Source organism: Mytilus edulis, chromosome 1, assembly GCF_963676685.1.
Source record: "Mytilus edulis chromosome 1, xbMytEdul2.2, whole genome shotgun sequence".
NCBI classification, from domain to species: Eukaryota; Metazoa; Mollusca; class Bivalvia; order Mytilida; family Mytilidae; genus Mytilus; species Mytilus edulis.
In genome coordinates, this window is record NC_092344.1 from 58,390,339 (window position 1) to 58,412,973 (window position 22,635).

General features: G+C 32.8%; 2 protein-coding genes across 3 annotated transcripts in view; both read left to right on the top strand.

Moving 5' to 3' along the window:
• Window positions 1-222: 222 nt before the first annotated feature.
• The window catches only part of LOC139485706 (plexin-2-like), a 28,428-nt gene continuing 6,015 nt past the window's right edge, over window positions 223-22,635 (top strand). Inside the window, exons 1-9 of the mRNA XM_071270351.1 lie at window positions 223-315; window positions 1,248-1,309; window positions 2,853-2,995; window positions 4,022-4,130; window positions 4,779-4,924; window positions 11,634-11,822; window positions 12,598-12,667; window positions 20,590-20,793; window positions 21,400-21,564. Of these exons, the coding sequence (XP_071126452.1) occupies window positions 261-315; window positions 1,248-1,309; window positions 2,853-2,995; window positions 4,022-4,130; window positions 4,779-4,924; window positions 11,634-11,822; window positions 12,598-12,667; window positions 20,590-20,793; window positions 21,400-21,564 (1,143 nt within the window). The 5' untranslated portion in view covers window positions 223-260. The remainder of the gene's footprint in view (window positions 316-1,247; window positions 1,310-2,852; window positions 2,996-4,021; window positions 4,131-4,778; window positions 4,925-11,633; window positions 11,823-12,597; window positions 12,668-20,589; window positions 20,794-21,399; window positions 21,565-22,635) is intronic.
• Window positions 14,201-20,426, top strand: LOC139485714 (uncharacterized). Of its 2 annotated transcripts, none has more exons than XM_071270363.1 (2): window positions 14,201-14,382; window positions 14,940-20,426. In XM_071270363.1, exon 2 carries the CDS (start codon window positions 14,947-14,949, stop codon window positions 15,943-15,945), a length of 999 nt encoding a protein of 332 aa, XP_071126464.1. In that variant the 5' UTR covers window positions 14,201-14,382; window positions 14,940-14,946; the 3' UTR covers window positions 15,946-20,426. The 2 variants fall into 2 exon arrangements, with proteins under 2 accessions (XP_071126464.1, XP_071126472.1); XM_071270371.1 differs by having other exon boundaries at window positions 14,945-20,426.

The window sequence follows — 22,635 nt, forward strand, 5'->3', positions numbered from 1 at the left end:
CATGAAGTTGTAGTAACACAATCTTAAAACCTTGCATATACTAATTATGATATGAACTATTCAAGTTGTGATGCCTGAACTTATGTTTTTTGTCGATTTATACTTTTTTTTTTACTAAACATAAAATTGTAGTGCGTGCTTATTGATACACATCGTTCATGATTTTAAAGTTAACATTTTTACTCTTTGTTCTTGTTCTCATTTTTCTGTTTTCGTATTGTAGCACTAAAATAGTTTAAAGACGTAACACTATCAAAAACATGTTGTTAATGTTACTAGTTTCAACAACTGTTATGTTGACAGTTACAGCACAAAGTAAGTTATACTAGACTTTTCAAATTGGTATCAAATATAACTGCATGTAATTCAATATCATTCTTTTTTCTAATTTTACATTATAAGTGTATCGTATGATGAGGTTCAATTTTAAACATAAAGAGTTTTAATAAACAAAACTTAAATTAACTAATTTTACAAATTATGGATGCCTTTTGCTCATTTTAAAGTCAAAACAAATGTTACAGTATATTTCATAATTTTTTTGTTACTAATATTTGGACCGTATGCAAGTTCTATTCAACTTTGATATTAGAAAATGGATGACCTCTGTCAGTTTATCTTCATTCTGCAAATTGATTCCCATCCCACAAGAATGTTTACTATATCAAACAAGGAACGATTGCTAATGAAACATGTATTCATCCAAAACAAAATGACGTAAATGTTTGCAACTACAGGCCTTTAAAAATAAGTAAAATTCTTAACCGCATATCAAGCTATAAACAAAAATGTGAAAAAAAAAACGTTTGTCAATTCAAATGAGAAGACTTTTGCTCTACAGGTTATTTGATTATTTTCAAAACCAATTAAATACCCCTCTAGGGAAAAACATTTTTATGTATTCAGCTTATAATAAAATTGAGAATGGAGTATTAAATACATGTACATAAAGTCATGAAATAGAAAATAAATGGAAAATGTATTTTTTTCTATTATATTGTTCTTTATTGAATTAAATGACTTATATTATATGTATGCTCTATTTTACTTTGCAATTGATTGTCAGATATTGTTTATACTTTCCGATCTATTGCATTATCGACCGGTCATGGTGAGTTTCTTGTTGAAAAATAATTATCCTTATTTTTTATTTTTTATTAACGTATTTAAATATCGTACTTAATATTTCCGTCATTGCCAATTAGTTTTATTTTATAATCATTGACGTGTTTGTGTATGTCTTTCAGATGGAGACTGTTCAGTTGACTTAAAGACTTCAGTTGTGACATGTATGCCAAAGATTGATACGGTAATATTGTCTTACAAAAGTCACATATCCTATAATTTAAATTACAAAAAGATCTATGTTCGCAAAGTTCCTTGACTGGGCTGAACATGTATGCACACTAGTGTTATGGATTTAAAACTCCGTGATGGAAACTTAACATGTTTAATTAAGTTTGACCGTCCCTCCAAAGATCAGAAACCCGATGAAAGTTCTAACAATACATTTGAATCTTTTTATTACAAAATATGTACATCCAGATCATATGTCGTAAGTTGTTGAACGTTACATGTATCATTATATATACACGATTGCCAATAATAATTATTATCAAATACTTAGACTATATAAGATATGATTTTTACTGTATGATGATAACATTAAATTAACGTAAACTTCATATTTTACGAACTGGTGCTTAGCGGGCTTATATGAAAAGTTTATCACATGCTTCGAGTGTTATAACATGCCTTTCCGTAACGTTATCGCATGGCATCACGGTGATACTCGGCAATTTCCGAAAAATACACGTTTTCAGTGAAAAACATTACAAAGTAGTGTACAAAACAACTATTTGGATACTGGAAAGTATATTGTGTAAAATAATAAAAAAAAAAAACTTAATTATTAAATAAATGCATTTTTTAAAAGTTTCAAACATAATTTAGAAAGTTACTTTTAAAAAAGTTGACTTTTCCAAACAGTGTTCATTATGTATATTGTTGAATTATTTAATTTGCCGGTTCGTCCTTATTAGAATATGTTTCTTCTCTGTTGAGGTATACGATAGAAAGATTTCATATCAAATGTACTTAATCTAGGGTCCGACGTCCGTGAACTTTTCAATCTTTGAACTTCTATTTTGGAACCACGTAAAAGGATTAATATATAAATCTGTTATTTTTCTCCATTGTTTAATCATATGATTTAAAAGATCATAACATGTCAGTTTTCATATTTCATGTATTATTAGCCCTCGGTCAATATCAGCCCTCGACCCATGCGGCTCTTAGGCTGATATTGAACCTAGGGCTGATAATACATGCAATATTGAAAACGTCATGTAATAATCTTTTTATCATATGCTTCAACAATAACATTTAAGTAAATAATATCAAGCAAAATCAACACATATCCTACACTTACAACACACAAGACGGCTGAATCTTTCGCACTTTCGAAATTCAAAACTTTTGTTTATGAAAGAAATAAATTGAAACTTTAACATCTGTCTTTTAAATTCGTAGCACTCTTATTACATTCTTCATACTTGTTTTCCCATATATGACACATATATGCCTTGGTTATTAAATTAGACAGACGTTTTATGTAGGAAACGATATTTTTTTGAACGATAACGATAATTATTTACCTAGATCAATTATGTGATTTTCTCTTTTGAGCAACGATATGCAAAAGATTTATTTGTTGTTACACAGTTCGTTTTAGAAGAAAACCCGACATGGTCAGATAATACAAATAAACTCAAAAATTACAACACAATTATATATTAAAATACTTGTCATGGAAACAGTCCTTTTTCAGTTTGCTTTTGTTTTCAATATAGGTGCATCCATCTAGTGGACCCGTAAATGGTGGTACATTATTGACAATAACTGGAAAATATATAGGAAATGAGACTGATAGTATTTATGTCGATGTCAGTGGAATAAGATGTCACAACGTCACAGTTATAACACCTGAAACTAAGTAAAGAAACAAAAATAATTTGTACAATTTAGCAAAAAAACAAATGACAACCAGTATCCAAAGCGAGATGTGAATCAACCATAAAAAATCAGAAACATTCCTCTAATATTTCTTTAAATTTTATAAATAGGTATGTAATAAGTTGCTATATTGTGATGTCCACACTTAAATGAATTTAGCTTCTTTGTTATTCATAGCATCCTGAAATATTTTATAGATTCTTGCACCAGACAGTTTGACCTCCAAAACCGTATCTTAGATTTTTCTTATTGTATTTCGTTCTCTCATAAATCTTCAATTAAGTTTGCAACATAAATTCATAAGAGATCACTAAATTCAATTGGGTATTAAATTTGTTCTATTGATGTTTTTGGAAATCTGAGACACGATTTTGGAGGTCAAGCAGTGTTGTACAAGAATCTATAAAATATTTTGGGATGCTATGAAGAACAAAGACGCTAAATATATTCAGGGTGGACATCACAATATAGCAACTAAGTACATAACAATTAATTATGTAATAATTATGTCATAATGAAGTTATCACAATTTGAAAGATTAATCTTTCTTCTTTCTTTTGGTACCTCATTTAAAAAATTTAAAGAAGGATGAAGTGAATTACATCAGTTTAAAGTTGTCTGATTGGGAATGAAAAAATCTTTGTATTGTGCTACCTCAAAACAACACAGACAAATGCAGCAAATGATGTATGAAAGTGTATAAACGATAGGTTACCCCTTGAAAGCATTGTTTATGGTGGACAATAATACAAGTATTCAATAAAGAATTTAACGCCTTTTTAAAGCAATTTATTGTTGTATCAACTCAAAGGACTTTTACGATATAATTGTGAGTGACTTGGTCCAGTTTATACACCATTAATTTCCTTTAAACACAGTTGAACCACATCAATAAACGAAAACTACTAACATCATGGACATTAAAAGAATCTGTACTTTGTTTCTTAAGATGGAAACAAAACTATTTTTCGTTCACCTTGGTGTTTTATTTTATCTATTCGCACAGTTTGACTTGTGTAATTGGGAAAGGTAGTGCCACACAGACATATGGAATATTCATATCAGTAAATGCAAATAACTTTAGCGATACAAAAGCCACCTACTTTGGCTTTAAGGTATTTATAAAAAAATATGTAATGCGTCAATTGCTTTACTCGATTATTTTTGCATACAAACAGTAAAGAATTTTCTCTTTGTTACTACATTTTAAAACAGTATTTGACTACCGCAAGAACGAGGTACGATTTGTTACTAAATTGACCCTAAAATGTGTTGTGAATGCATTTGTTAGCAAATTTACTGACTTGAAGGTTAAATCAACATACGCTCACAAAACATTAAGGTTTTAAAATCATGAAAACATCGTTCATTGCTGAAAAAGTAATGAAAAGAGGTATAAGTTAGTAAAATTGCGATTATGCTAAAAGTAATGTCTTTTTTACAAAGCCCCCCGGGGTGGTGTCAATTATAACTAATAATGAATATCCTCCAATCGTTTTCTTTGACGTAAATTTACAGAGCCAAAGTAAGCCATAAATCTAATCGTGTCTTTTCTAATATAATCCGTATTATTGGTTTGGCTAACTAGCGCCATTTTTAAATTCTGTTCACACAGAAATAAGTCATACCTAAATACACAATAGCAAAATAATCTTCACAGAGTTTTGTCGCCCATTTCATCTAATGTTTTGATAAAGTTTTAGATATATTATCGTGTTAGTCAAAACCTATGGAGAGAAATAATGTATTTCATTTTATTTCAGGAAGCAATGATTTCAGAATTCTCACCAAAGAAAGGGGTGGTATCTGGGGGCACAACTGTAGTAATAGAAGGAAGCGAATTAGAATTCGAAGGACAAAATCGATATAATATTTCGTTTTGTAACAATTACACTTGTATACAATGCAGGTATATTAGTTTTTGCTTACAATGTCCTTGCATTAAATTATCATTTGAATTCGTATTCACAAACACATACATGTACATATAAAAGTCAAACATATTTTTTCATAGATGGAATAACATTTTACACAACAGTTCTTTTAGTCTGATGGATCTTTTACGCCAAGAAGTAATTCATCAAGTAAATTATTTATCTAAACTACGTGATAATTTGCACTGCCGATCTCGTGAACAATTTTCTGATCCTGAACTTGACGAAATTCAAGTACGTCTTGGTGATATCAACCGTATTGAATCACACAAGCTCCACGTCAAACAGATTAAAAAATTTAAACGTGATGGTGTGCAAATTAACCACCCTTTAATCAGACCCTCTAAAAAATCAAATAAAAAGCCTCGAAATCCTAGATTTCAAAGAAAAATTCGAGTTCCGACCAATCTCAACAACACGGTTGTCAATTTATCCACAGTCTCTTTATCTGAGGACGAAACTAAATTCTTGTCTAAGGGTTTGAATTTTTGCCCTACTCCCAGTAACATAGATAATATGAAACTGGGAGATGACCTTGATAACTTTGCCAGAACCCTCAGAAACAAAGAATTATATATTGATAACAAGGATAAAGAGGTGGAAAATGAGGAAGACTCAGGCACGTCTGACTCGGAGGAAGAAATCATAACTCCTCATTTTAAAAAGAAGAGTTCATCATGTTCATGGATTCAAAAACCTAGTAAATCTGCTACACTGGAAGATGTTATCGATAAAATAAAATCGGATGATGTTCATCTAGCTAGCAACAAGTACTCGTCATTTTATAACACCTCTCCTGACGAGAAAAAAGCCATACAATCGCTGAGAAACCGAGATGATATTGTGAAAAATAAACTCATCATAGATACCAGAGGACCAAAATTCCTAAAAGTTTTGCCAAATACAGCTAAGTGCCTGAGGTAAAAAAAAAAGCCTTAGTATTGCAAAAACTTCAAAAATTTGTACACAGTAAATTTATAAATATAACCATATCAATGACAATTCATGTCAGCACAAAAAGTGCTGACTACTGGGCTTGTGATACCCTCGAGGAAATAAATCTTCAGCAGCAGTTGCATCGACCCAGTGGTTGTAAAGAAACTCATCATAGATACCAGGACTAAATTTAGTATATACGCCAGACGCGCGTTTCGTCTACAAGAGACACATCAGTGACGCTCGAATCCAAAAAAGTTAAAAAGGCCAAATAAAGTACGAAGTTAAAGAGCATTGAGGACCAAAATTCCTTAAAGTTTTGCCAAATACAGCTAAGGTAATCTATGCCTGAGGTAGAAAAGCCTTAGTATCTTCAAAAATTTGTAAACAGTAAATTTATAAATATAACCATATCAATTACAATTCATGTCAGCACAAAAAGTGCTGACTACTGGGCTTGTGATACCCTCGGGGAAATAAATCTCCAGCAGCAGTGGCATCGACCCAGTGGTTGTAAATAAACTCATCATAGATACCAGGACTAAATTTAGTATATACGCCAGACGCGCGTTTCGTCTACAAAAGACTCATCAGTGACGCTCGAGTCCAAAACAGTTAAAAAGGCCAAAAGAAGTACGAAGTTGAAGAGCATTGAAGACCAAAATTCCTTAAAGTTTTGCCAAATACAGCTAAGGTAATCTATGCCTGAGGTAGAAAAGCCTTAGTATTTCAAAAACTTCAAAAATTTGTAAACAGTAAATTTATAAATATAACCATATCAAAACCAGCAGACAAAGGCAGTGCCATTGTGATAATGGACAAAGCTAACTAAATCGCGGAAGCAGTGCGTCAGCTCTCTGCAGGTGAGAGATTTTATAAAAAGCTAGACTATGACCCTACTTCCGAGTTTAGTTCCAAAATTATCACTGCGTTACAAACCATGTACGATGACGGTCACATAGATGAGGATACAATTGGTTATTTAACACCATAGAGTGCCAAGCCTGGTCGATTGTATCTTCTTCCCAAAATACACAAGGTTAACAACCCTGGTAGACCCATTGTATCCGCAAACGGCCATCCGGCTGAGAAAATCTCGGAATTCGTCGATTTTCATTTAAGATCTCATGTAGAAAATCTTCCTTCCCAAATTCAAGACACTACAGATTATCTTCGTAAAATGGAATCCATGAACCTTCTTCCTCCGGAAACCCTCCTTGTCACTTTAGATGTCACCTCATTGTATACCAACATACCTCATGATGACGGCATACAATCTTGTAGGGAAATGTGGGACTCGCGCACCATTTTAGAACCACCTACCTAATGTTTAGTCAAGAAGCTGACTCTGGTCCTGAAATGCAACAATTTCCCCTTTAATGGTGATCATAACCTTCAAATAAACGGGACAGCGATGGGGACGAAAATGGCACCGTCTTACGCCAATATTTTCATGGGCAAATTAGAAAAACAAATTATTGCACCATCTTTATCCAAACCTCTGTCTTCGTTCCGTTTCATTGATGATGTTGACATGAAATGGATTTAATCCTAACAAAAACTGGATGATTTCTGGATGATTTCATCAAACATGCAAACAACGCCCATCATTCAATTAAATTTACGTATGAAATTTCCGACTCTAAAATATCTTTCTTAGACACAACCACATCTATAAAGGTGTCATATCAACAGACCTCTACTGTAAACCCACAGATAAACATCAGTACCTTTCTCCCCAAAGCTGTCACCCCTAACACTATACAAAAAGTATCCCGTACAATCAAGCTTTCAGAGTAAAGCGGATTTGCTCCTCTGAGGAGGCTGTCACGAAACGGTTACAGGAACTTCGCAGATTTTTAACAAAACGAGGCTATAAGAAATTGGACATAGATAAGGGGTTTGCGCGCGCTAACAATAACAGCCGCAATGACCTCTTACAGTACAAACGGAAGAGGCGTAGCAAAATAGTCCCGTTTGTTCTAACATACAATCCAGCCTTTCCTAACCTTTCACGTTTTATCCGTGCCAATTGGCAAATTATTGCCAAACACCCTTAATTATCCAAGATCTTTCCCAATCCTCCTGTCTGAGCTTTTCGGAGACCAGCAAGTCTGAAAGACTTATTTGTAAGAACTGACGTCTCCTTAAATAAAAGCTGTTCAATTGCAGGATAGTGCAAGTCATGTGGTAACAGACGTTGTCTGACTTGTCAACAAATACTAAATACTCAAAAATTTACTTGCCACTCGATTGGGTCTGTGTACACTATATTTTGCAATGTAACTTGCAAAACCCAGAATGTTGTATACCTCCTTCAGTGTCGATGTGGCATGCAGTATGTTGGCGAGACAGAGCAGCCTTTCAACAAACGCATGAATGGTCATCGAAGTGACTACACTTGCAAGCCCGACCTACCCGTAAGTCGTCATTTGATATCACCTGGGCACGCCCAAGCTGATCTCAAAAACCTTACCATCACAATCATAGACCACAACGAGGGTTGGTCGAAGGTCGACAGAGTCGCTCGGGAAAGATTTTGGATAAGAAAGTTAAAGACAGTTTCCCCAGAGAGCATAAATGAAAAAAACATAGAATGAGTCACCCATTTTCCTGTCATCACTTGTTTCCAGTAACTCCGGCTTCCGTACTGGCTTGCAGTTAGAAGATTTTTTTAAATTACCAGTTTAAATTACAGGGCTTCATTCATTTGGGATGGATGTATAAGTACGTAGCCACGTTCAATTATTTTACCTTATTAGATAAAACTTATTTTTCTAATCATTGTTAAATTGCTATTCGTTTTGGATGCTTAAATATGTAGTTTCTGTTGCAATTGCCCTACCGTTGTCAAATTTGAAACATTATACCAACTTGAATCGGTTAGGGCATTTTTGATTTTTTTGTTTGAGGACTGCCCTCCATGCAGTTATCACATCTAAACTGTCACAACCTTTGGAAATTTAGAGTTGTGCCAATTCACATCGCAAACAACTATTTGTATTTGGCATATCTTTGTAATCTTTGCGCCGTGTTTGGAAATTTTAAAATTGTACCAGCGTCTGTGGTGTCCGCCTTAATTGTATAAACGTTCAAGATTTTGAAAGTGTCTCAATTTGAATATATTGACATGATTCATTTTACATTGTGCTTTTACCGAAGAAGGATATCAGTCTGTTATCCGAAATATCTAATATTTGTTCATTTTATATTTATTTAATGGTGATGTTGTACTCTTTTTGACTTGTAATAAAAACTATAACACAAATTCCCATACGTTTCGGCCATTACGGCCTTCCTCATTGGAATAAATTACAACATTGAAACAACAATTACATCGCTTGGAAACATTACATTCTAATAACTTCTATGACGTTTATTCGTATGGCGGTAACTTTTAAAATTTGTCATCCAATGATTGTGCTGAATGAAATGGCTGGCTACTTGATCTTCTGTTTTCTTTGTTCGTATTTTTGAAAAGTTTAATAACATCCGTTGATATAGTGTATCACCCGTTTGTCCTACATATATACATTTTTCACATTTTGTACAATTAATTGCATATACTACGCCTACGGTTGTACAATTTATTTGTCCCTGAATGGTATATTCTTTGCTGTTAGTTTGTTTATAAAATAGTAAATTATGCTTTTTGTGCACTAAGACAATGTAAGATGTCTTTTATGTTGTTATCACGTTTAAATGCTACGATAGGCGGATCGGGGAATATTTTCTTTAGCCTGTTGGATTGATGGAGAATTTTAAGATTGTTTCTAAAAATTGAATGTACATTTGGAAGCGCTTTGGAAAAAGTAATTACTAAGGGTACCCTGTTGTTTTCTTTCTTCGGTTTGTACTGTAATAGATCTTCTCGGTTTAAATTGTCGACTTTTTTCAATTGAACTTCAGTGGACGAGTTATTGTATCCACGTTTTCTTAGGTGCGTTTTTATTTCTTCTCGTCTTGTTTTGTAATTTTCTTCTGTTGAGCAAATTCTTTTGACACGAATACCGAGTCCATATGGTATAGCGTTTTTTACAGAATTTGGATGGCTTAACGACACATGTAAGTACTGGTGTTTTAGTTGATTTTGTTAAAAGATCTGTTTTAAGTTGTCCGTTTTCTATGTGTACAAACACATCAAGGAATTCATTTTTTTCAGTTGAGTAACGCTTTTCTGTTTTAATTCGCGGATGCAAACTGTTTGACATTTTGTGATTTTTTTTTAATTCATCTAAACCATGTTCCCATATCCCCCAGATGTCATCAACATATCTCCAATATGTAAATTGCTGTTTTAAAATAAATTTTCTTCCCATTGTCCGAGGTAGGTGCAAGCATAATGCATGCTAAGATGGGAACCAATAGCTGTTCCGTCGGTTTGTAAAACGTGTTTTCCGTTGAAGCTAAAATTATTGTTTTCAATGACTAAGTCCATCGTTTTAAGAACATCTTCAGTTGGGATTGATGTATCAGTTCGATTTTCTAGTGCTGTTTTGCATGCTTCTCGCGCTTCTTTTCTTGGTACGCTTGGATACAATTTAGTTACGTTTTTTTTTTTTATAATTTACAAAATGTATTGATAAAAGAAATATAAATGAAATTTCCATCATGGACAAATAAACAATTACCTGAATAACTTTAGCGGATAAGGATTTACTAGCCAACATTGGCCCTGTAAAATCCAGTTATAGCAGTTGCAATTTTTTACAGTTTACTATGAACATGATTACATGTTAAAAGAAAAAGGCATGAGCTGTACATTGTACATGCCAGTAAGGAATATAGTTCTGCGACACAAGAAAAATGTAAAGGAAAATCAAATCTTAAAATTATTCGCCATAACAGATTTGAGACTATCGAAAGCAGCAGTACAGTGTGAACAATATAGACAAGCAGAGAAAACTTAAACACATTAATTGTATTACGTTATTTGGATGTTAATATGAGAATTCAAAATATTCACCAAGAAACACACAAAACAAAATCATACTTTATACAAGCTATGTTCCAAAATAGTATTCATACAATCTACTCAAAGCCCCAAAATGCGTTTTCTTCGCGTACAATACTGGTCGTGTGCATTGTTCCTGTGATTGAAACGCATAATAATTAAAATGTAGTTATTGGGTTAATTTTTTGTTCAAAATGATTAAAGACAAAGCATGCAAATGGAATAATAAAATTGTCATTTATGACAAACTTTTAAAATAATGATAAAAGCAAAACAGCTTTATAATGTCCTAAATCATATTTAAAGTGCTGAAACAAGGAGAAACGTGGTCCCTGTAAAGATTGCCCTTAATGTATACTGTAAATTCAGAAATTATTGAGTGCATTTTTTTTGCGATTTTGTCATTTTAGACTTAAATGCGATTCTTTTTTTTACGATTTTGAATTAATCCTGTTTAATTCATATTTAATATCTCAAAATGAGAGTTTAAATTCTTGCGTTTACAACTCTGTCGCATTTTTTCGCATTATTAAAAAAAAAACTCGCAAAAATTACTGAATTTAATCTACAATTTAATCTTGTAATACATAAACTGTTGGTTTTGTTTCTTAATAAAAATTAAAAAAAATGTATCTAAATTCATCACACCAGTCTAGAATTACAGTAGTATCAAACACCAGTAAAATATCTTCACACTATATGCATCGGTAGTGGGAACATTTTGGTTACCCTGCAAGTACATGATTGTAAAAATATAAATTCAATTTATAAAGACCATTTTTTTGTTATTACAGTGTTATGCAAAATACGCTCAGTGCAAAGTCAATCATATGTAAAACAGGCCAATCAGGAGAAGTTCGAAACATGACTAAGTTGCAGATTGTGATTGATGACTTAACAGTCTTGGCACTTAACGGATCGTTTCAATATTTACCTGATCCAACATTTAACATTTCAGATGAATCACAGAAGGCCATGCAAAGGTATGAGAGCATATACATATTTCAATTGTTTTTTATAATTTCAATTCTAACATGACGTCCTTAAAACGCTTTAAGTATACACCCGTGGTAAAATATGAATATATTGCTGTGGCTGTTCCGATCGTTCTCCCACGTCATAAGCTTTTTATGAGTGAACTACCCGACGTCATAGAACGTTGACGTCAGAATATAGACATTTTACCGGAAAATACACGCTTGTGAAACGAAAATTATCACAACCAGGAAACGTTAACAAACATTGTTAAAATGTGTTATATAAGCCATTTTTGTATACATATAAGACATTTAAGTACAATTATCATTTAGATTCATCCAAACCTTTCTAAATATGTTATTGAAAATAGTTATGCATGTTACTTATTCAGTTTGCTCCACTCTTTTACTTCAGGTTAATCGTGCGTTTATAATTTATTTATGTGGACGGCAAATAATGCCTTCACCTAGAGCGCTTCGATCCTAAACAATTGCCGTATTTGTCCTATTAGAATCGAAATAATTCATGGGGGCTTGAATACAGCGTAATATAACCACGGGTTGTCCCTATATGCCGATATTTTACCCCTCGCTGTCGATCAGAGTAAAATAATTTTATAGCCTTCGTTATCTTGCTTTTGTATTGTTTCATATGTTTATGATGAAAATTACATACAATAAGTGCTATAATTTGGACTTAAAACATGTTAAATAACAAAGCATTCAATGAATTCTCTCAAATACTGCATACGTTTTACTTGCTTTTATTTTATTCTTTTAGTGGAGGTGCAATATTTACAATTCGGGGTGAAGGGTTCGCAAATGTAGGAGAGATCACTGTTGACAGGGTGGTAAGTACAATTATTGTTAGCACAGAGATCATAATTATAGAAGTTTGATTTGAAAATGACGATAAAAGACATAATAATTGACAAATATAAAATGAGATTATTGAACACTTTAACTCTTATAAATATTGGTTCGTTTGTGTCAGTCATTCTCGTATCGATATATTCTAAGCGTTTACGTACAATTTCATGAAACGCTGATTTACAGAGTAACACCGTTGAGGCAAGATCTACGTTTGTGATAACAGCATTTAAAATCAGTTGATACCAATAGTTAAAAAAGTCAATAAATTAAACATGCCAAAAGACAGTATAATTTTTACATAAAAAACAGGGAAATAGAAAAATCATCACTTAAGGATGTTCGCTTGTCATGTTTTGGATTTTTTTTTCAGACTTTCGAAATCCTCTGGTTTTATCCATTTAAATGTCTTAAATTCATTTGCCCATTTTACTTTTATAAATCTTTTAAATGTATAATTATAAGCCATTTGTAAAAGTCTTAGATTTTTTTTTTTTTTTTTCAATAGTTTTTTTTAGAACTTTAACATGTCTTTGATAAAGCTTTGGGAAATTAAGAGAGAACATTTTTCTGCCAAAATTGGCTAATATTTCGAAAACAAGCACATTGACCTCTATATTTTTAATGCCTTAATTAATCCCATATCAATATACACTAGTGTTATGGAAAGCTATTTATTTTTAAACTGAGTAGCGTACTTCCTTAAGTATTCTTACCAATGACAGTTAAATGCTGTATAAAAATTTATGAAAGAGAGAGGTGAAAGATACTAAAAGGACATCCAAAATTATAAGTCGAATATAAACTAAAATGCCATAGCTAAAAACGGTAAAGACTAATAGACAACCATCTTTTCAAAAGCACAACATAGAAAACGAAAGACGGAACAATAAGAATTATATGTACATTTTTTTAAGCTGTATGTTTATATATGTATCAACAAGCGATGGCTTTTTGTCTTTTAATCAACATGGTATTTGCTGATTATCAGCACTTGGTCGAAAAAAAAACCTCCCAGGTGTGACGACAAACTTTCTTTTCTTTTCGTCGAGTTCAGTAGTTGTAAGGCATAACAGAATCGCAATTATGCCTTATTACAATAGGAAATAACTCAAATATGCAAATAATTATTAAAAAGAAGATGTGGTATGAGTGCCAATGAGACAAATTTCCATCCTATTCACAATTTATAAACAGTTAACATTTATTAGTCTAAGTATGGTCTTCAACACAGAACGTTTGCTAACATCAAACAGTATTAAGCTATAAAGGGTCCCAAAATGACTAGTGCAAATCGATTCAAACAGGAAAACAAACAATGTTATTTTTAATAAAACTGTAAACGAGAAGCCCTTTTAAATCACATCAACTAACGTCAACCACTGAAAAACAGGTCAATTGTTATTATTTTTGTATTATAGTTTGCCTACAAATCGTTTACAAGACAGTGTAAACCAAATGTAACCAACGTATTCCATGTAATACGATAGCATTATATAGTGTGCAAGAAAAATAATTCGATTTAAAGGGCTCGACCATTAAATCGCGTTATCAGAGGAAGACCAGCAATAGTTCATTAGCAGGTCAAAGCAGACGCGCATGTCTAAATTTATTACACTACATATAAATTAACTGCTCTTGCATTCTCATCACAAATATTGCAAACGCTATCTTCAAGGATTTATATTGATCTAAGGTCAGACTATTGATTTAATTTATTATACACATGATTACTTGATATTAATTTTAATACATTCAATCGATTTTATTTGTTTATGTTTATTATATTTCTATATAACGAATTATGATGTTTAATTTAATTTAATTTTAGTTTCATTCACATTATTGCTTTGTCTTTTATTGAGGCATCTAATGTTGATGCTATTCACGCTAATTGCATTTTGTCATGCAGATTATTTTGGCAACTTCCTATGAGGTATGTAATTTATATTTAATATTCGATGCACGCCGGGAGTCATCTAATATGGCTAGACAATACAATTATACATGGTACACCTAATTGCTATTTGATGTAGCAAATTATTTAAGAGAATTATATTTAACTATGCTTCCGTTAAGAAATATTTGGTAAATGCTTTAAATTGACATTTGATTAATTGATTTATCATCAATTCTTTTCCGTCACAGATATCGCGTTGTTTATTTCATGTTTACTTTTATATTTAGTTAAACATATATTTTAGGATTGGTAACTATTTTTTTTTATTTTACACTGTGTTTATTTATTGGAAGGTTAGTGATGCCTAGGGGAAAAACTGTCGCGAGGGGAAAAGGAGTTAAAAGAAGGAGAACAGCCCGTGTTACTGATAATGACAGGACAGCTGCACTGTCTCAAACAGAACATGATGTAGTGCCGCCACGGACGCAAATTACAACATCTAATGCATCAGGACCATCTACCACATTTAACAGTTCAGTGGATTTACCGAATAATGAAGAGTCGTATTCACAAACCATCAATGAACAAGGTACATTTCAAAATTTTGAATCTAATGTTAATTCTGTACATGAAATTGCTAGCATCAGCAATGATTTGGGTAATAATGTTTCTTGCAATATCAGACAAAAAATCTTAAATTGTGAATATATTGATCTGGGTTGTTTATTGTCGAACCCAGTACCTATTGATGATAATTCTAATACTTTAATAATTAAAGATGGTGTTCTACAATCTAAACCAAAAACATCAACAGTCAAGATTAATAGTATTAGTCAGTGGACTGATGCATTTCTGATTTTCATTGATATTTACCTGTCAAGTCATTTGGGAGAGGCAAGAGGGCTTCTGAAATACATGAGTAACATACGACTGGGAGCTAGTAGGGTTCCCGGTTTAGGCTGGAAGAGGTATGACGAGCAATTCCGTTTAAAAAAAATAAGAATGCCGTCTTGTAACTGGGGAACAGTTGATTTAGAGCTTTGGTTACTCTTCATGTATGATGATAGCACACAACTTAATTCAAACCCTGTAACTAATGCGTATAAATGTTATGATTATAACAATGGATCCTGTACTAGGCCTAACTGTCATTATTCACATAGTTGTTTACGTTGTTCAGGTATTCACCCATCGGTAAACTGTACACGATATGGTGCTCAGACAAATTTTAATTTTAGGCGTGGTCCTAGATTCGCTGCTGGACAACCAAATAACAGTTCGCAACGAGGCTCGAGTGCTAATCCAAGGGCAGCTGTCAGATTCCAGCGACCACCTTTCCACGGTTCATTCAATCGCTAATACGCCAATTAAATTTGATGTTCTTTGCAAGTTTCTGGAAAATTATAGTAATAAAACAGTTGCTTCAGAATTATATTTGGGATTTTTGGAAGGTTTTCGTCTAAATTATACTGGACCTAGGATGACTACTGATTGTAGAAATCTAGTTTCTGTTTTTGGCAATGAAGTTGAAGTTGCAAAAAAATTATTGAAAGAAATTAATTTGGGAAGAATAGCTGGTCCATTTAACAATATACCACTTTTTAATCTAAGATTGTCTCCGATTGGCTTATGTCCTAAAAAGGATGGTTCTTGGAGGCTTATACAGCATTTATCATACCCACACGGTTTAAGCGTAAATGATTATATTGATAAGGGCTTGTGTTCTGTGACTTATACGCCATTTGACCATGCACTAGATATGGTGGGTAGCCAAGGAAAGTTCGCCCTAATTGGAAAAAAAGATATCAGCTCGGCATTTAGGCTTTTACCAGTAAACCCGGATGATTTCGAGTTATTGGGTTTCAAATTTTTGGACTTTTACTTCGTGGACCGCTGTTTGCCTCAAGGTTGTAGTCTGTCTTGCGCAACGTTTGAGAAATTCTCAACATTTCTAGAATGTATCTTTAAGGACAAAACGGGATCGGAAAGTGTTATACACTACTTAGATGATTTTTTGTTTGCAGGCCCGGGGACCGATTCAACTTGCCTTAACCTGATGAGTGAATTTGATTGTTTATGTGATCGTTTAGGAGTTCCTTTGGCACATGACAAGACCGTCGGTCCAACTCATGTTCTTACTTTTTTGGGGCTTGAAATTAATACAATTGAAATGTCTGTAAAAATTCCCAAAGAGAAATTGCTGAAATTGAAAACAATAATTTCAAATTTGTTAGGCAAAAAAAGAACAACATTACGTGTTCTCCAGTCTTTTACAGGCATTTTGAATTTTTGTTCGAGAGTGATCCCTACGGGTAGGGCATTCAACAGACGTTTTTATGATGCAATGTCAGGAATATCAAATCCTCGGCACCATATAAGGCTCACTGCGTCAATTAAGGAAGACATAAGGTTGTGGTCGTTATTTTTAGATTGTTTTAATGGCAAATTTTATTTTCCCGATTCCGATTGGATATCAAATGTTGATATGGAGTTATTTACTGATAGTGCTGGGAGTGCGTTTGGTGGATGTGCTTCGTATTTACATCCAAATTGGGCTTTCTTTCCTTGGCCGTCATATTGGTTAGGTTGCGATATATTAAAGGACATTACATTTTTAGAGTTATTGCCTATTGTTTTAGCCTTTCATTTGTGGTATGCGATCTTTGCGAATAAGAAAATTATCTTACACGTTGACAATAAAGCACTTGTTCATATCTTGAATTCTAAAACGTCTAAATCAAGAAGGGTAATGCATATTCTTCGTCCTTTAGTCTTACAAGCTATGGTTTATAATATTCAGTTCAAAGCAATGCATATTACATCAAACAAAAACTGTATTGCGGATGCAATTTCTCGTCAACAGTGGCCACGGTTTCGTCGCATGTCACCAGAGGCGTTACAAGAACCAGAAAAGGTCCCACAGTCTTTTCTTCAAGTGATCTCAAATTTGAATCCAACAAGTTGTTAACGGCGTCAATCTCACCAAACACAAGTGACACTTATGAAACTGCTGTCAGGTCATTTGATCAATTTAGATCTTCACACGGACATGCCATTGTTTGGCCACCCTCACTTAATGTTATCTGTAACTTTATAGCATATTTATCTGTGCGAGGTTATGCTCCGTCTACTGCCAAGTCTTATATTTTTGGTATAGCCTTTAAATGTAAAATGTTAAATATTACTGATAACACTCACAATTTTATAATTAAGAAAATGTTAATTGGAATGGAAAGGCTTGACAAACGAGTGGATTCAAGATTGCCAATTACACCACAGATTTTAGATAAATTGATTTCACTTTTACCATCTGTATGTCTCTCACAATATGAGACCTTATTGTTTTCGGGGTTGTTTAGTTTGGCGTATTTTGGTTTTTTCAGGATAGGGGAATTAGTAGTCAATAAATCACTGGCACATTCTCACACTTTGTCGTTAGATGATTTTAGTTTTTCAGACAATAACGTTTCTATCAACCTTAAATTTTCAAAAACTGATCAGTTAGGCAAAGGTAGTTTAATAATTATACCTTCAATTAATTCTCATGTATGTCCTGTTAATTTATTAAAGAAATATTTTATTGCCAGGCCCAAAACCATTGGTCCTGCATTCATACACTTCGGTGGAAACTATGTTACACGTTATCAGTTTAACGCTGTTCTAAAGAAAGCTCTGAATGTGGCGAATATTACATCGGATAATTTTCAAAGTCATAGTTTTAGGATCGGAGCTGCATCTCAGTCTTCGAAAATGGGGTTTTCTGATGATGAAATTCAGGATTTTGGTCGTTGGGAATCAAAAGCTTATAAAACATATATCAGAATACCAACGCTAAAGTTAGCAAGTCAAATTTAATATGTGTCATCATTTATTTGTTTGTATATATTGTACATAATTGATTTGAAATTTGAATACTCGCCTGATCGTCACTTTAAGACTTTCAGGTCAACAAAAGAGTGTTTGGTTGGTGGGTTCTTCAATCATCAAACATGCATTTGTACATGCTAGAAAGTCTGTCGATGGTGTAAACTTAGGTTTGGAACGAATAAAATCTACAATATGGTGGCAAGGAAAAAGTGGAATGAGGATTTGTGAGATAATACCCAAAGTCAAACATTTGCTTACACTTGAAGAACCCCCGCAAGTATTAGTATTTCACTGTGGTGGAAATGATATCGGACAAAAAGTGTCATGTGTATTAGGACACGATATTTTAAAAGTAATTGATTGCCTTCGGGTCTTACTACCAAAGTCAAAATTTGTTTGGTCTCAAATTTTACCCAGATTGAAATACAGGAATGAGATTGTACATAGATCTTTGAACAGAACTAGAGTTAGATTAAATAGTTTAGTAGCTACATATATCATCAAACATGGCGGTGCTTATATTAGATATCCAGAAATATCCGAAGACAACCCAGATTTATTTTTAGACGGTGTTCATTTATCAGATATCGGAAATAATTTGTTTTTGTATAGGTTACAGCAAGGTTTATTTGACATTATAAAATTTTCACATACAATTTGTCCACAAAACGGCGAAGTAGGTCCATGGCTTCGGGAATCTGTTAGCTTGTAGTCACGGCGGTCAGATTCTTTAACATACAGGTTTTTTATTTTCAAATAAATCACCTTCATAGTACTGGTTGGCGGTAACAATTTTCGAAACATTCTGTTATGACAGAAAATTTCGAATTTGTTTAGTGGCGGACTTTATAGGCTGCACCAGTACCGATAAACTTGATTTATTATTATTTAATTTAGAACATTAATCCATTTCTTCATTTACACTTCAAACGTAGTTTTTCATGTTGATTTTGGACATCTGTTGCCAGGGTTCAATTCAGCACACTATTAATTCATAATTTCATTACATTTTAGTTTTATTTCAATTTTAATTATCTATTATATTTTGAAGATTTGATTTATAATTTTAATTTACGGTTACCCAAAGACCCTTTGTTCATGGGTTGGTAACCGACAGAAGCCGTGATCTTACTTCGCCAATAAATATATATTATTTTTAACATGTGTTATCTCTTATAATTCGATTTAAAGGGCTCGACCATTAAATCGCGTTATCAGAGGAAGACCAGCAATAGTTCATTAGCAGGTCAAAGCAGACGCGCATGTCTAAATTTATTACACTACATATAAATTAACTGCTCTTGCATTCTCATCACAAATATTGCAAACGCTATCTTCAAGGATTTATATTGATCTAAGGTCAGACTATTGATTTAATTTATTATACACATGATTACTTGATACCCACCCAGCCTCTCCCTTTTATTTTCGATACTGCTGTTTTTGTTCTTATTTTACAGATTTATGTGTGTTGTCTGTACATATACTTCAACTTTAAAGAAAACCTGTCACGGCTTCTGGATTTGTTTGTGTTTATGTAAACACAATTAACTGAACTACGACCTCCATATGGTGAAGTGATAATGTTTGACAATAATAATGCACTGACCAAAGATGATTTTATGACCGTCTGTTGCCAGAGGTCATGAACGGCGGACTTTATAGGCTGCACCAGTACCGATAAACTTGATTTATTATTATTTAATTTAGAACATTAATCCATTTCTTCATTTACACTTCAAACGTAGTTTTTCATGTTGATTTTGGACATCTGTTGCCAGGGTTCAATTCAGCACACTATTAATTCATAATTTCATTACATTTTAGTTTTATTTCAATTTTAATTATCTATTATATTTTGAAGATTTGATTTATAATTTTAATTTACGGTTACCCAAAGACCCTTTGTTCATGGGTTGGTAACCGACAGAAGCCGTGATCTTACTTCGCCAATAAATATATATTATTTTTAACATGTGTTATCTCTTATAATTAAACAATATGAAAACATCTTTGTCTATTCAACACATCAGTTAATATAATGCGTTCAGATCAGGTATGCAATACACCAGCATTAAACCTCGAATAAACAATTACTTTTACAAAATAAAGTTAATATTAATTAGTGTTTATTAGGAGAAACCTTGCGATTTACCAGAGGATACTTTAGCTGTCTGTGTAACACCGCCTAAAATACAGAACCAGTCAAATGATCAAACTGTTCATGTTCATTTTGATGGCTTTATACTTCCAATAAACATAGTATATGTAGACGACCCTTCCTTTGAAAAGTTTCTAGGTGTACTTGAATATGATCACGAGTCGTCTATCAACATAAAGGTAATTACAAAAGGTTAATAAATTCAGTATTGTTTTTCCTATTTGTGAGATATTTACGGAATGTGTTCGTGAGTTTTTCAAATATGATCAGAAAAACTGACGCCAAAAAGAGAAAATCAAACCAAACAGGAAAACGTAAATGTTTATACAAAAATTCTCGTAATAATGAATGCTATTATCTTGATATAGACATGCGGTGTTATGTTGAAGCGTGCACAATTGTTGCTAAGCTTGATTATCATAGCTGTGAATGTTGTACAACAACTAGACGATATATAAACAAAAACGAATGCAAACACAATAACAGCTTAACACTCAGGACACTTGCATTTAGCGCGTTGTGTTTTTGATTTGCAATGCGCAATAAAATTGCTTTATTTCAATTATTTTAATAGATGTATTTTGTTATGTCAAGAAATTGTCTGATTATGATATTTATTTTGTCCTCTTTTTTATTGACGCGTAAGAGCTTTGATAACTGCAGTAAAAGCCCTTTATGACATTCGAAACTCTGTATTATGATCGTATCAATTCATTGAATTTCATCATCATCATCATCAACTATAAATTGAAATTGTACATACTACTGATTGATTTTTTGTATAGGGTACAAATATTTTGAACGGAGCACGTCGTGGAGACTACAGTGTACACATTGGATTGGATGGCAAATGTTTCAGTTCTGATATCACTATGCACTTAATCACATGTTTTCCACCAAAATCAGTACCTCGGACCAATAAAGCAGATGAAAATACTGTTCACGTTATTGTAAGTGCAACTTATAATTCAAAGGTTTTATAGTACAACAAATATGCTGGTGCATGTTAACTTTTTTTTAAATACAATTTGTTACATCCATTGAACTTTGTACCATTATCATAAAAAACTATACTCACACGCTATCTTGGAGGAATTATTACAGCTATGTATAAATTAAACATTTGTCAAAATAGTCATGATAACTAAAACGATGTTTACAGAAGATAAACATCATTAGCAAAATCCAGAGTTCAACGTACAGTCTTAAAAATATATGGTTATCAATTCCAATAAGCCAACAACATAATTACCAATATAAGTGCAGATCTAGCCTCTGTCTTTAACGCCAGGTTCTCAAATGAACAACAAACAAAATTATTTGGCAATACAAAGTGCCCTAACCAACGAAAACTTCTTACCCTATTAGACAGAGCAGATAAATTAACACATTGTGTTAATGCCTATCGAGAAAAAAGCTAATTATCAAAAGAAAACTCGTCATGTGTATCATAAATCTTTATATGAAGGCTACCAAAATAAAATATTTTTTGTTATTTATTTTTATTTGATAAAGAATAAGTTTAAAGATCTTTTAGAGTACATACAATCTAACTCTCTTTCATCCTGTAACAGAACTAAAACATTTGACTTTTCTACTCTTTACACAAGCATTCCACATTCCAAACTAAAAGACAAATTGAAAGAGTTGGTATTGCTTTGCTTCATAAAACAGAATGGCCAACGTAGATACAAGTATCTTGTCTTAGGTAGGAATAAATCTTACTTTGTAAAGGACCACTCTGATTCAAACAAAACATTCTTTGAAACTGATATTATCAAGATGCGTGATTTCATGCTTGACAACATATTTGTTACGTACAGAGGACGTGTTTTTCAACAGACTGTCGGCATTCCAATGGGAACAAACTGTGCCCCTCTACTAGCCGACTTATTTCTTTATTACTATGAGGCTGATTTCATGCACGAACTTCTTAGGAAGAAAGATAAGAAGTTAGCAATATCCTTCAACTCTACTTTCCACTATATAGATGATGTTCTTTCACTAAATAATTCAAAATT